Here is a 13,297-nt window from a genome sequence, read left to right on the forward strand (position 1 = left end):
GTCCGTGGCTGGGGTCTGGGTGGGGAGGTTTCTGACTCAGCATCGCAGAACCCGAGAGGAGAGAGGAGGCCTGATGCCCCCCGCCACTCAGGCAGCCTCGAACTGATGCCCGAAGAGGACACGCTCGGAGGAGGGAGGCCTGGGTGGCCCTGGGGTCCACCAGTACCAACATGTTCCCTGTCAAGGATCTGCCTGTCTCTGTCACGCAGTGGTGGGTGACAGGCATGTTGGGGATTTGAACTCGGGTCCTAATGGTTACAGAGGACAGTGCTTCAGGGACAGACCTTGCTGGAAAAGCCTAGTTCACAGTGGGATGTCAGATAGGTAGGTCTTTTCCAATAAGAGGGATGAGCCAACACTTAACAGTCCTAGACTGCCAGCCTCTGTGCAAAGGGTTCTATTCTAGGACAAGGTGAGGTACAAACACCCCAAATGACTCTACCCTGTGGACACCTAAAAGGCCACCTAGATAATCACTGACCCCTTCATCTGGGCACCTGGGCCCATGCTTTACTTGCAGACTAGGTCTCATAAGGGTCACTGTTGAGGCAGGTCCTTCCTGAGCCTGTGATCCCACTTATCCTCCTGTTAGGTGATGGGCTCTCTAGAAGGGATACATCTTAGCCCAGACGGACTCCAGATAAGAGGGACAGTCACACTTGAGGGATGGACGAGATAAGTGCCATTTCAGCCACCGACCTGTCAGGGATCTATAGGAACCACTGTATAGCTTTGGGAAGAGGGTCTAATTTGAGGGGTGGGGGTGGGCAAGGCCAGTGGTCTCCCTGACTGAGGACCATTCCTTTGGGTGCCTGGATCTGGCCTTGCCTGAGGTGGTGCGTCAGTCCATTGCTGCATCCTCAGCCGCTGTCATGGCCAGCACTGGGCAGGGCATCCACAGAGCTTGTGCATCACGCAGAAGAGATGGTTCTGTCCAAACTGGAGGAAACTATGTCCCCTCCTCACCTTGGGGACAGAATAAGCTTGGCTCTCCCAGCTCAGGAAGGAACCTAGCTTTTTGGGGTTCAAAGTGGCCTCTGCCGGCTGAGGAGAGAGGACTGGCTATGCCATGTTCCCTCCAGGGCACCGTAAGGATGGCGTCAGGAAGATGAGCTAAGTTATGGCACGGGCTGGCCATGAACCATGTTTTGTCTGCTTCCTCCCTAAAGTGGGAGGCCCCTACAAAGTACTCAGAGGCCTGGCTTCTGAGAGGAAGCACCCAGGTCCAGCATAGGAGACAGGAACACAAGCAGACAGGGCTAGGAACCAGACTGAGTGGGTCTGAGGACAGCAGTGAGGAACAGGCTCATGGGAGAGGGGTCTCCCTAGGTTCTCAAGAACACGACGCAGGCCCACGGTATATAGGTAAGAGGGCAAGAAGGTCGTGTGTTTCCGTGGCAGGGTTGGAGGAAGGAGAGACGGGCCAAGGCCGGGCTGATGGCTGCACTCCATCCAACCCTAGGCCAGATCACACAAGTCATGGGTCACAGGTGGGCAGAAGCACACATTCACAGCCACAAAGCACAGACAGACGGACAAACGAGCACACCCAAGGGCTGGTCAGCAGCACAGTGGGAGTACAGAATGGGCTGCTGCCTGCCTCCTCGTGGGCATGCCCCCCCACCTGCCTAGGATCCCACAACCTGGCCAGACCATGTCTCGTGGGGAGTGTGGGGGGCCAACTGGGTGAGCACCACCTCTACGGCCTGAAACTTCTGGTTCTTGGGTGGGATGGGACACATCTTGTAGGTCACCTCATCGCCTTCCACGGGGACATACTCCCCCTCGATGCTGGTGGACAGAAGGGGAAGGATCAACACAAGAACAAACCCGTCCACAGACAGCATTGTGGCCCCTGGCCTTGCCCCTAGCCTTGCTAGACCAGGGACCCTCTGCCAACTTCTCAGAGCCCAAGTGTTCTGGGCTGTGAAAGGGCAATCTGGAAAGTCCCTCCCTCTCTGGGGACAGAGAAGAAGGTCTCCTCTCAGGACTCCCGTAATCTTAGCATAGGACCCCAGGGTCTCAGCAGTGATTACCATGGTTCTGGGGACTGCCTACTGATCCCTAAATGGCCCCAGCCCACCCCATCCCAGGACTCCTCAGAGCAGGGATAGCCAGCAGGAACCCCCACCTCAGCAGCTAGGGGAGGATCAGGTGACACTGGACACTTAGACAAGGCCCAATCAGAAACAGAAATAGAGGGGACTCACTCAGAAACATGCACGAAGATATCCTCGGAGCCATTCTCAGGGGTGATGAAGCCATGGCCTTGTGAGCGGGAGAACTGTTTACAGACGCCCTTGAACACGGGGCCAGCCGAGGCGCGAGCTGTCCTGGGGAGAGGGTAAGGGATTGGAGCTTGACCTGGAGAGCCTGTTCTTGGACCCCCAACAATACTGCCATTCAGCAGGTAACAAAGAGTGGGGTCCAGAGTGGGGCAATGGCCTGCCCAGTGTGTCTCGGTTTTGTACAAGGGCACCTCCTGGCTCCTTATCAGTGCCTCTCTGGATAGCACCTTCCATCCCGAGTTTAGACTTTAATGGCTTCCGCTTGGGAGATGTCGGAGTGGAGCTAAGTAGTAGGTGGTTTGCCTGCCACATGTAAGGCTCAGGCTCCATCTCAGAACCAATAATTAAATTAACTAAAAAAAGAAAAAAAGAAGAACTGAAGCTAAGAGGCACCTTGCCATCTCTCATGGCAGCTGAGCCACTGCTGGCCACTAATTTTCATGTGCTAGAGATTGAGCATCTGCTCTGTCCCTGGGTCAGACACAGGACAATGCACGCTTGCTATCCAGAGTAGTAATGATAATAAACGCCTCGCAGCCAGGCACACAAGTGCACTCAGAAATCTGGAATAAGACAACCAACCAAAGCCCTAGCTCAAAAAACCAAAACAGAAAACAGACAAGGAGATGGCTCAGTGGGTAACAATGCCCTTGTTAAGATTGACCACCTGAGTTTGAGCCCCAGAACCCACATGGTAGAAGGAGAGAACCCACTCCTGAGAAGTTGTCCTCCGGCCTCCACACACACACACACACCTACACACACACACGTGCATACACAACCACACACAATCATAATCAAAAATACATGTAAACAGGCTGTGGTAGGTAAACACACACATACACAGGCTGTGGTACGCGCGCACACACATACCACCACCACCAATAAGTGGAAAACTCCTTGGTTCCCACAGACCCTCCCCATCTGGCCTCACCCAGCACCCCCCCAGAGGCCCAAGGCTAGTCCCTGGCAGTCCACGACCCTCCCCTATAGATTCACTCTAAAGTTCCCACCTATAACACTCAAGCCCTTTTGTTTTATTTTATTTTTGAGCCGGTCTCACTATGTATCCCTAAGCTATGTTACTCAAGTCCCTTCCTTCTTCATCTGACACATCTTCGGACTCATCTAGGTGTCCTAATTCACTGCACCCCAGGCTAAGTCCTTACCCAGTCTTCAGAACCTCTCCGGATTGCGGACATGGCTCATTCACCCCTACACTCCAGTCACCGTAACTGGTAACTGGGATGAAGGCATGAGGGAGGTGACACAGAGGTCACTGGAAGGTTGCACAGCTTCCTGGGAGGACAGGCAGGCTTGGCCCCGGCCTAGAGAAAGTTCATGGGACCTGGGGGAGGGCAATGTACTCACGCTGAGTATGTCCTGGTCCGTTTGGTAGGCAGAGGGCTGGGCAGGTCCCGAGGAGCGATACCACCACCACGTTCCCAGATCCTACTGCCCTCCCTGTGGAAGGGGAAAGTGGGCCAGACAGGGGACTTGGGGGAGTGGAGAGGTGGCACCACTGGAGGTGATGTAGGCTCTGATGTCATGGTGGGGCCAGCAGGAGAGCCCGGTGGGCTCTGAGGCACGGGGGCCGGTGAAGGACTCTGGTGTCCTTTCAGGCAGGGCCCGGCCTTGCCCTGCTCAGTGGCCTCACCAGCTATGGACTCCGTCTACAAGAGAAGAGAGAAACACAGGTAGATGCAGCCAGGGAACAGCTCTGGAAACTGGACACAAGCTGAGAGGGCTGTTGAGGTCAGCCACTCCCGAAGGCACTCACAGCCCCACCCTGCAGGAGCATCCTCACCAGGAAGACAAAACAGTCACATAGCTCAGCACGAGTGAGGCTTTGGCCTTAAGTCCAACACTAAAACAAAACAAGGGGTTGGGGAGGTAGCTCGGCTGGTTGAGTGTTTGCATGGCCAATACCACATAAAACCAGGTGTGGACCTGGCATGGTGGTGCACGCCTTTAATCCCACCACTCTGGAGGCAGAGACAGGTGGATCTCTCTCTGAGAGTTTTAGGCCAGCCTATTCCACATAACTAGTTGCAGAACAGCTAGGGCTACGAAGAGAGATCCTGTTTCACACACACACACACACACACACACACACACACACACACACACGACAGGTATGATGTTGTATCTGTGCAATAATCCTGACACACCAGAGGTAGAAGCAGAAGGACCCGAAAGTCCAAGACTGTCCTGGATTCCAAAGTAAGCTTGAACCCAGCCTGGTCTATAAGGGACCCTGTGTCACAAAACAAAATAGAATCCCTAAATTCAGATGGACACGGTTGTGGCACACACCTTTAATCCTTGCTTTTGGAGGGCAGAGGCAGAGGCAAGTGGATCTCTGAGTTCGAGGCCACCTGGTCTACAGCAATAGAAAAGAATTCCTAAATTCTTACAATTTGCAGTTTAATTCCTAATTCTACAACTCAGGGCTAGGGAGGGAGGACATGTGGTGGCCAAGATTTGGCACAAATGTTAGTGGCCTCAAATTCACACACAGCTCTAGGTTCAGATTTCTTACCTATGATTTGGTGACCTCCCAACAGTGCCCACTTGACAAGTCATATGGGCTCCACTGGCTGACTGCCCCCAGTCAATACTCTTGATGTTTGATAGCATTTCCTGCTGCACACTATGGCTAGTATTTTTTAGGGAGGTTACCCCGAGGCCCAAACGCCATCCAATATGCCCCCAAACAGGAGCGGTGAGCACATGGTGAGCTCTTGGGAATGTGATCTATTTTTCATTAACCCAGTTTCTGCCTCTCAAAATGAGGTTGAAGGGCTCGGTATGTAGTGTGTAGCCCTGGCTGTCCTGGAATTGCTTTGTAGCCCAGGCTGGCCTTGAGCACAGACTCTGACTCCTGACTGCTGGGATTAAAGGTGTGTGCCACCCCTGCCCCACTAAAATTTTACTTTCCCCCTCTGCCTCCCGAGTACTTGACATTGAGTTTAGGGCCTCACCCATGCAAGGCAAGGGCTCAACCACCGATTTAAGTCTCCAAGGACCTCATCACCCTCTTCTCAATGCTCTCATCAAACCAAGTCCTCATGGCTGCTCGTGAATACTGAGTACTCCCTGCTCCTCAACTATCGAGTGTGCTTTAGAGGAAAGCAAACACAAAGGAACAACTGCCCCACCCCAAACCAGAAGCTTCAGGTGAGCGTAGAGACTCACACCTATAATCCTAGCACGCCCGAGACCGAGACAGGAGTTCCGAGAGGCTGCAAGTTCAAGGACGGTCTGGGCTACAAAGGATACAGAGGAGGATCCCTGTCTCAAACAAAACTTAAAAAAAGAAAAGGAAAGAAAAGAAGAAGGGAGGGGCATGGAGATAACAGACTCAAAAGTCAGGCACTTAAGGGCTCTTGCAGAGGACCCCAGATTGCATACTCAGCACTTATAGGGTGGCTCAAACCTGTTTCTCCAGTTCCAGGGGATCTGATGCCCTCTTCTGGTTTCTTTTCTTTTTTTTGGTTTTTCAAGACAGGGTTTCTCTGTGGCTTTGGAGCCTGTCCTGGAACTAGACCAGGATGGCCTCAAACTCACAGAGATCCGCCTGCCTCTGCCTCCCGAGTACGGGGATTAAAGGCATGTACCACCACCACTCAGCCCTCTTCTGGTTTTCAAAGGTACTTCATGCACCTGCACACACCACACACATACACACACACACACACACACACACACACACACAGATGTAAATACACACAAAAAATGGAACTCACATACAAATAGCCACAAAGTTCTACCACCAATAACCCAAGGGCAGATAAAGAAAGGGGGAGCTAACAGCCTGCAATCTACCAGCCGTGGAGCAGAAGTGGGCCCTAAGCAGGGGTGAAGTACTGCTTCCTGTCCCAACACAAATGAGCCTTGAGAGCTCCTCAGAAAAAGCCGTTCCAATAGCACAGGAAGGGCTGGATCTGCTGTCACGGGGTCAGGAGTGGGGTGATTAGTGGTAGGTCATCTCTTTTAGGGTGCTGGCGACTAAAAATGTTTATTTAGTAAGCACTGTGCTGACAGGTGGTGAATCCACTGGGCTTTGTGATGTTTTGATCTGGAGCTGGGCATGGTTGCCACCTAGGCAAGCTCTCTCCCTGAGCTCCACCCCGCTTCCAAACAAATAAACTGCATCTCAAGTGTGAATTGCATCTCAATAAAGCTGTTGCCAAAGATAAGGCAGGCACCAAAGTCCCCAGGATCACCCTGCTGGAGAAGCCCTGGTCCCAGGCCCTTAGTCCCCTCTTGGTGAGGGAGACAGCCATGGAGACAGCCTTGCTTTCTTGGTGGGAACCAGGGCCACTGGGCTTCCCCACTATAGTTTCCCAAGACCTGGTGGTGTGCTGGGCGGTGGCAGCTAGCACCAGGAGGTCCATATGGGAAGAGACTGAAGGAGACACGGTGGTTACCAAGGAGAGGAAGGGATTGAGAGGGGCTGCTCCACCAGCCAGGTGGTGGTGCCTCGGTGGCATGGGCAACAGACTGAGCTGCCAGGGAGAAGGAAAGGTCACACTGCCACCTGGGTGAGCTCTGGAAATGACTCAGAGGCAGCAGCTGGGGGCAGGGCAGGCCTCACGAGCAACAAAAAGAGCAGGCCTTCCTTCCCAGGGCTCTTCGCCCTAGCTAAGAGGGCTGGAGCTGGCTAGAGGCAGTTCCTACTTCAGGAAACTTACTTCTCCCAGGCCTGGCCTCATGGACTAGGGAGCTGAATGAGAACCAGCCCTCCCTCCTCAGGGGCTCTGAGGTACATGTGGGAGTGTCAGGCAGGTGCTGAACCATGGGGTATCAGTTCTGTAGATGGGGCTGGTTCCTGACTGGGTCCCCTCTGCTCCCCTCCCTCCCTCCCTCAAGGACTGTTCCTCTGCTCCTGTCTGGCTTCATTGCCCCACAGCTCCCTTTCTTGGTTCAGTTCCCACAGCATCCCTTAAGGGTTAGTGTTATTACCCCACTTTACAGACAAGGAAACTGAGGCTCAGGTTAAATCTTCCTCTGGAAGAGCAGGAAACCATTCTCAACTGCTGAACATTCTCTCTCCAGTGCCCCACCCCCCTTTTTATGTAGTCCATGCTGGCCTTGAACTAGGTTTGTAGTCATGTATGTATGTATGTATATATGTATTTAAAGATCTTTATTTATTTTTTCTTTGAGCTAGGCTAGGCAGTGGTGGCACAGGCCACTTGGGAGGCAGAGACAGGCGGATCTCTGAGTTCGAGGCCAGCCTGGTCTACAGAGCTAGTTCCAGGACAGGCTCCATAGCTACACAGAGAAACCATCTCAAAAACTAGAAAGGAAGGAAGGAAAGGAGTGAGGGAGGGAGAGAGGGAGGAGGAAGGAAGAAAAGGAAAAACTCAGGAGGCAGAGGCAGGTGGGTCTCCGTGAGCTCAAGGCCAGCCTGGTCTACAAGAGCTAGTTCCAGGACAGACTCCATAGCTACACAGAGAAACCCTGTCTCAAAAAAAAAAAAAAAAAAAAAAAAAAAAAGAGAGAAAAAAGAAAAGAAAAAAAGCAATGTGACACCTAGGGAGACAAGAATAGGAAAGCACAGAGCCCCCAGCTCTGACTCTGTCTTCAGAATATTGATGCAGGGAAGGGCAAGTGGCATCAAGGCTTTCATTGTTTGGATGCCAGTACGCTGGGCAGAAAGCCTTTCGGGTTGGTTTTCTGTTTTTGCTTTTTCAAAGATGTGTTTATTTGGGCCGGGCGCCTTTAATCCCAGCACTCGGGAGGCAGAGGCAGGTGGATCTCTGTGAGTTTGAGGCCAGCCTGGTCTACAAGAGCTAGTTTCAGGACAGGCTCTAAAGCTACAGAGAAACCCTGTCTCGAAAAAAACAAACAAACAAAAGACTTCTTTACTATGGATACAATGTTCCACCTGCATGTACACCTGCAGACCAGAAGAGGGCACCAGACCTCATTACAGATGGTTGTGAACCACCATGTGCTTGCAGGGAATTGAACTCAGCTTAGGAAGAACAGCCAGTGCTCTTAACCACTGAGCCATCTCTCCAGCCTATTGGGTTGGGTTTTTTGTTTGTTTGTTTTGGTTTTGGTTTACATTTGTTTGTTTCTTGGGGTACAGGAGACTGAGGTAGGTCTCAAGTAGTCAAGCGGAGCCTTGAACTCCTAACCCTCCTGTCTCCACCGCCTAGCCCCTGAGTTATTATAGGTATCACCATCACACCTAGCCTGTGTGGTCCAGGGGCTAAAACCCAGGCCCTCATACAGGCAGGACAATGTGAGACCCAGAATGTGATCCACCATGAACAGGCGTGTCCTTGACCATGCCCAGTGGCTCTGGCCCACCAGCTTGCTCTTCATTTCCTGCCTGAAAATCCAACCAACGGACCACCTCTGCAGGGGTAGGACCAGGAGCGGCAAAGCCAAAACATCAGGACTGCTTGGGGAGATGACCTAAGGTGTCGTGGGACCAGAGCACCCAGGACAGCAAGGCAGCCCTGACAACAGGTGACCAGAGCCAGCGGGAACTTTGCTCCAATTCTCAGCTCGCCTCAAACTCACAGAGATTCACCTGCCTCTGCCTCCCGAGTGCTGGGATTAAAGTTGTGTGCCACCACCATCAAATACAAGCGGCTCTCTTGACAATGAGACTCGCCTTTCAGTGTGGGGACCCCAGTGAAAGCAAGAGGCCCCCACCACTGGCACTGGGTGACCTGGAACAAGCAGCTGTCAGTCATTCTCCAGGCTTCACCTTTATCCCTAGACACATGAATCGTTGCTCATCCAGGTGACTAACGAAGGCCAGTCTATCTCTCTTCTCAGGTTAAATGCCCATTTGGGCCTACCCAAGGAGAGAGTTCCCAACCCATGTCCTACAATATTTACACACACACACACACTAAAACTCAGCGAGAAACACTAGGGCAATACACATAGGGAGGAAGCCTTGACCGCAGAGGGTATCCATCTACTGTGGAAGATGAGACTGGCTGGCTGGAAGCCTTGACCGCAGAGGGTATCCATCTACTGTGGAAGATGAGACTGGCTGGCTGGCCTTCATCTGGCAAGTCTCTGCCACCCTCTCTCAGTTTAGACACCTGTCAGACTCTTGTTCCGTTTGTGTCTCATAAGAAGCCTAAATAGTAATTACCACCAATGTACCCATTCTTCAGAAGAGAACACCGAGGCCCAGAGGGGCGAAGAGACTCACTGAAGTCACCCAGCTAACCCAGTAGCTCTCTTGAGCCCTGGAGAGGTGTGGAAGGGGGGTGTGCAGCCAAGGCAAGGCGAGAAAACCCTCCATTCCCTGGACAAAACCTCCCACCTCCAGTCTCCCCCGAGAAGGATGTTCAGGGCCAAAGAAGAAGTAGGGAGCCAGGATTTGGGGTTCTATTTCTGGTGTTTGCTGAGTCAGCCCATGACCTTGGGTGAATCATTCACCAACTCTGCTAAGCTTAAAAACAACTCCCCCAATAAAAGTGTTCCAGCCCCAAGTCCCCATTATGGGGGTGCCACTAGGGAGGACTGGGTACATCTGTTTAAAAATAGAAAGGCAGGGAACACAAGGACGGTGGGGGGGAGAGCTGGCTCAGTGTCTTAGGCTTGTCCGTGCTGGGTCCTGGGGAGGTGAAAGAACAACCTGGGGACCACCTGCCTGGCTCCGCCCTCCCCCAGCTGCTCAGACACTCCTTAAAGCCCACCAGTGCCAAAAGCTGCCCTTGCATCTGGAGGTGACCTAATTAAACCTGATTCCGTTCCCTCCATGGTGCGTGCGTGTGTGTGTGTGTGTGTGTGCGTGTGTGTGTGTGTGTGTGTGCGCGCGTGCATGTGTGCGTGCGTGTGTGTGTGCGTGCGTGTGTGTGTGCGTGCGTGTGTGTGTGCGTGCGTGTGTGCGCGTGCGTGTGTGTGTGTGTATGCGTGTGTGTGTGTGCGTGCGTGTGTGTAAGGGGCTGTCCCAGCCAATACTAAAGATTAATTATTTAGGTGACCCTTTACTCTTCGTCTGGTCACATGTCCAGGCAGCTCTGGGCTGTTGTTCCTAAGGTTTTGGGCTTCTCCGGCTTTAGTGGGAGAAGGGAAAACCACAATATCATCCAGAGCCAAGTTCACAGACAAGCTCCACCTCTACCCGTGTGAACCAAGGGAGTCACCTTCCCATTCTGGGTCCCCTGGCATACTGGCCAAAGTCACATATAGTGGCAGAGAGGCCTCAAAGTCCCTGGGCATCCCAGGGTGTTAAGTCACCCCCTTCCAGGTGACTATCATTTTATCATTTCCGGGGGAGGGATGTGTGTGGGCCTCACCCCTGAATTTACTCCCTCACCTTGCTATAGATCTATCTCCCTTAAACTGCCTGCTTCCAGAGCTCTGGGTCCTGGACACTAAGCTTGGGAGCAGCTGTTGGGTCCAGAGCACCCTCTGCTGGGTACCACCTGTAAAGGGTGGGTGAGCTCAGGGTGGAGGGATACTCTGCCTTTGGGTGGGTTGGCAAACCCTCTTTCCATCCCTCTGGATCCTGAGGGCCACTGGGGAGCCCCCTCCCTAGCTGATAAGCATCTTCAAAGCTTGCTCAGCAGCCATCGGTCCCCAGGCCCGGGAAAAACTGGTGTGTCCTCCTGGGACCCTCTGCCTCTAGCTTCTGTTTGCACTAGTTGTGCTTTTTGAAGGCGGGGCCAGACAAGGATGGACAAGAGATGTTTTGGGGAAAGACTTCAACGCAATGTGGGGCAAGAATGGGAGGAGACACTCTGAATCCGAACACACACACCCAGAGACCTCTAGGATGCAGTCAGGTTTGGGAAAGAACTCCCCTTCTTCCCCACCAACGAGGCCTGGAAATCTTCCCTTCCAGGGAAAGGCCCTGACTGGATGGCATCCAGACAACCCAGTGCCAGGCTGTCAGAGAGGGTACCCCCCCCCAGGCACACTTCCTTCTCCCCTCCCCCAGCCCCAGCGGATGCAGCAGTTCACACTCTGGATTTATTATTGTTCTCGCTCCTGTCCCCCTCCCTCCTGGGAAGAGCCTGCAGCCTGGCAGCCTGGCAGGAACCTGCTGTCTCCTTGTGGGTGCCAACATCGCCCCTTATCTCCACTCAGTCTCCTTGTGCCAGGGTCAGACCACTCAGGGGCTTGATGCCAGCCAAGGCCACCCTGAGTCCTTGCATCCCACAGCATGGGTGGCCCAGCAGGCCCGTCACCCCTGCCCTACAGTGGACTGCACCCAGGCAAGGGGGGAGGTCACAGCTAGCCCAGCAAGCATGCAGGAGAATGCAGGAACTCAGTGGGGTGGCATAAAGGCAAAAATAACATAGGCCATCTCTCCAGCCAGTTGACACAATTATCTCTGCCACACCAGGGGAAAACAGAGTGAGGAGAAGACAGCTGCTCTGGGACCCCTGCCTGCCTCAGGCGGTCCCTCTCCTCCGCCCTGGCCTCAATGCAGATTTCAGGGGCAAGATTCAGCAGTGCTCCTGACTGGCCTTTTAGGGTCTGGAAGGAGCCACGGCTTTCTCTCACCCAGTTCCCAGACTGGAGGCTGCGGCTTGGCAGGAAGCTGTTGTTATCTGTCTCTCAACCCAGACATGAGTCCCAGACACAGACATTCACATGCATTCAGACGCGGGAGCCACACTCCACCTCGGCTCGAGGGTCAAGGGGAGAGAAGGGAAGGGCTGTGGGCTCCTCAGCATCCCGAGCATCCTCTAAGCGGAGCTGAGGATGGTCCAGCTCCAACCTTTCCAGCCTCACTCCACACATCGTTTCTTGATACCAACCGCCCTTGCCCCTGCCTCTGCCACAGTTTCCATCCCAAGCTTCCTCCAGGTCCCCCATGCTGCCCCTTACCTCGCCCTGGCAGCTGGGGCCAGGCACTGCCTCCTGTAGTGGGCAGCACCTTATCTCTGAACCGCGGCACTGGCTGGCAGGGGTCACGTCTGGATGATGTACTCCGTGGCGTGTGTGTGTGTGTGTGTGTGTGTGTGTGTGTGTGTGTGTGTGTGCGTGCAGGAGGCACCTCGGCCCCTCACTCACACACGCCTTCCTGCTGACGTCAGGATGTGCAGGAGGGAGGGACTGGGCTGGGAATTTGTACTCCCAGCTTAAAGGGACACTAACTAGGCTCTGTCCTCTCTGGCCCAGACGCCACCTCCTGAGCCAGCCACCTCCTGAGTGCTGGGTGAGTGGCTAAGCTGCGTCGCTCCGGGCTTTAATGCTTCCTGTTTTGGAAAGTGGCTTTTATTGCTGGACCAAGGTATAATTTTCCCTATCAGGTCAGGGTAGCTCCTGGGGAATGAATGCAGGGGAGGAAGAGCTGGAGATGGCAGGCACTCCTGGGGACTGGGAACAAATGGGGTGCAGAGGAGTGTTTGTGTGCATACGTTCATACTGGGAGGTCCAACAGGACTGGAGGACGTGTCCTGGAGAAGGGAGGAGCCCAGAGGAATGAGAGATCCTCTGGGAATAAGCCAGGTTCCTAGGGACTCCCAGGCATTCCATCTTCCTCCCCCACCTCCCAGTCTCATATGGAACCCAGCAGCTGGTGCTGAGCTCTGCCCCCTCAGAGGATCTGAGATCTCCGGACGAATGTGCTCAAATCTTTTTGGTGTACATTAGGTTCTTGGGAGGGGCTACTGAATCCAGTGGAAGAGAAGTCTAAAAGAGTAATGAGTGTGCACACAGACACACCCACACATATGCGTACACACGCGCACATGCGCGCACCCCCCCCCCCCCCCACGTACGTACACACACGATCAGGTAGGCTTCTAGAAGAGAGGCCAGGCTCAGCAGATTCAGTCCAAGCAGTTTAGGTCTGGGGTCTCTGGTCAGACAGTCCTGTATTTGACTCTCAAGACCATAGGCAAATCCTTCAGGATTCTAGTCCTCCCCAAGGGGACGACTAAGGTTCCACTGTCTGTGAGCTCAGAAGGCCGCCATAAAGGGGCTTCTCTGCCTCCTTCCTGTCGCTTCTCCTCACCTTCAGCTTACAAAGAAGTCTTTTCAGGCTGGAGAGATGGCTCAGCTGTTAA

General features: G+C 53.6%; 1 protein-coding gene across 1 annotated transcript; it reads right to left on the reverse strand.

Annotated features, from left to right (window-relative positions):
• Nucleotides 1–754: 754 nt before the first annotated feature.
• Csdc2 (cold shock domain containing C2) lies at nucleotides 755–12,292 on the reverse strand. Its single transcript, XM_041671872.1, has 4 exons — nucleotides 12,114–12,292; nucleotides 3,660–3,961; nucleotides 2,211–2,333; nucleotides 755–1,791 (listed from the first exon to the last, which is right to left on the reverse strand). Exons 2-4 carry the CDS (start codon nucleotides 3,836–3,838, stop codon nucleotides 1,629–1,631), a joined length of 465 nt encoding a protein of 154 aa, XP_041527806.1. The 5' UTR covers nucleotides 3,839–3,961; nucleotides 12,114–12,292; the 3' UTR covers nucleotides 755–1,628.
• Between the last annotated feature and the right edge of the window lie 1,005 nt (nucleotides 12,293–13,297).

This window comes from Microtus oregoni, unplaced genomic scaffold (assembly GCF_018167655.1).
Source record: "Microtus oregoni isolate MIOR12 unplaced genomic scaffold, Mior012 000022F_ref0000154, whole genome shotgun sequence".
Classification (NCBI taxonomy): Eukaryota; Metazoa; Chordata; class Mammalia; order Rodentia; family Cricetidae; genus Microtus; species Microtus oregoni.